The sequence below is a fragment of the Sebastes umbrosus genome, chromosome 3 (assembly GCF_015220745.1).
Source record: "Sebastes umbrosus isolate fSebUmb1 chromosome 3, fSebUmb1.pri, whole genome shotgun sequence".
In the NCBI taxonomy this organism is placed as follows: Eukaryota; Metazoa; Chordata; class Actinopteri; order Perciformes; family Sebastidae; genus Sebastes; species Sebastes umbrosus.
In genome coordinates, this window is record NC_051271.1 from 13,745,877 (window position 1) to 13,747,747 (window position 1,871).

The window sequence follows — 1,871 nt, forward strand, 5'->3', positions numbered from 1 at the left end:
GGCCCACAGTGTTTTGTGATTCCTATGTCAAATTTAGGGATTAACTAATGAGAAGTTACCATGGAGCGGCAATTGGGTCAAAACAAACAGAATTCTGGGTGGTTTGTCAATTTTGTTCACTGTTAATGTACCAAAGAGAAGTGTAGGCCAACTGCTATGAAACACTTACTGCGAAGTCAGACCAATCATTACTTACAACTGTATCTGTGTGTTTTGACAGGCTTGATCGGACCATGGATAACGGCACCTTGGGATTACTCGGAGATGCTAACACATCTCTTCACATTGAATCCTGTACTACATTGAGGAACCAGGTCTCTCGTATTTTCCTGTATGCCTTCCTCTCTGTTGGCATCGTTTGCACAGTGGTGGGCAACTTCCTTGTGGTCTTGTCCATCGCCTACTTCAAGCAATTGCAGTCACCCACGAACTCCTTCGTCATGTCCTTGGCGGTGGCTGACTGCCTTGTTGGCCTGGTAGTGATGCCGTATAGTATGATTCGAACCGTGGAGGGATGCTGGTTCTTTGGCGTCCTTTTCTGTCAGCTTCACTCTAGCCTAGATGTCATGCTCTGCACTGCCTCTATATTCCATCTCAGTTGCATTGCCTTTGACCGCTACTACGCTGTCTGCAACCCGCTCGTTTACTCTTTAAAGATGTCCCGCAGTCGGGTAGCTCTCCTTATTGTTGTATGTTGGGCTGTTCCCATGCTCATCTCCTTTGGCCCCATAATGCTAGATCTCCATGTTGCCGGTGTGGACATCCTGCTCCCTAAAGATGTATGCGTGTTCTTGGTCAATCGCATTTACGCTGTCATGGCTTCCATGGTAGCCTTTTACTTGCCGATGGCTATCATGCTAATAGCCTACTGGAAGATCTTCAAAGCTGCCAAACGGCAGGCCATGCAGATCAGCGCCATGGAAAGCCAGATGGCTGCTGGAGTGGGCAAAGACTCAAGCAAGAAAAAAAGACACCGAAACACTATGAAGAGGGAAAGAAAGGCAGCAAAAACGTTGGGTATCATCATGGGAGTTTTCCTGCTCTTCTGGATGCCATTCTTTACAGTCAACATTGTGGACCCGTTCATTGAATACAGCACGGAAGTGGTTGTCTGGGATATATTTTTGTGGCTTGGATATATCAACTCATCTCTAAATCCTTTCCTGTATGGTTTCTTCAACCGTTACTTCCGTAGGGCATTCCTCATGTTCATGGGCTGCAGGGTATGCCTGCCTGGAACCTCCCCTGGGATGGAGCTGTCGCACACTAGGAAAGAGGCAAATGAACGTGCAGATCAACCATGAACTTAAGATAGTACCTGTATATTTTATGTAGGCATACAAATTTCAGTGAACAGTAAGGGCTACATTTTTGTGAATCAATGTCACTAGTCGGTGTGCTCCTACCACAATTTTTTGTCGACGTAATGGAAAAATATGTTTAAATCAGGAAGAAATAAGAAATATTAGTGATATGCCACCAAACATGCCTTTAACCATGATGTATGAAATCACCTCTTTTCCTTCCATGTAAAGGTAATGTGCTCTGTGGCACAAACATTTTGATTTTGTAGCTGAGCTCCGCCACAAAGGATTTTTCCAGTTCCACTTTTAAGTAAATTAGCTTTGGATTATGTCCATGTGTTTCTCTCTCTGTTGCCAAATGTAGGAATGTGTCAGTGATGTTAGATGAAATTTAAACCAGAAAGTGGTCGGGAACGGCAAGAATAATTTGGCAAGATAGCCATCTATACCTGTCAGTCACAGTGTCTCCCAATGTATGTATATTATGTTTAGCATTCAGATGCCTCTGTCTTGAAGTAGAATCATTCATGTGTATATAGCTACAGTCAAGACTGTGGCATGTTCATT

General features: G+C 44.0%; 1 protein-coding gene across 1 annotated transcript; it reads left to right on the forward strand.

Annotated features, from left to right (window-relative positions):
• The first annotated feature begins 233 nt into the window (after positions 1–233).
• Positions 234–1,304, forward strand: LOC119484899 (5-hydroxytryptamine receptor 4). Its single transcript, XM_037764077.1, has one exon. The coding sequence runs from the start codon at positions 234–236 to the stop codon at positions 1,302–1,304; it is 1,071 nt and encodes a 356-aa protein (XP_037620005.1).
• Positions 1,305–1,871: the final 567 nt, after the last annotated feature.

Excerpts from the sequence above, each read along its gene's own strand:
- LOC119484899 (XM_037764077.1), top strand. The coding sequence starts at position 234 with ATGGATAACGGCACCTTGGGATTACTCGGAGATGCTAACACATCTCTT.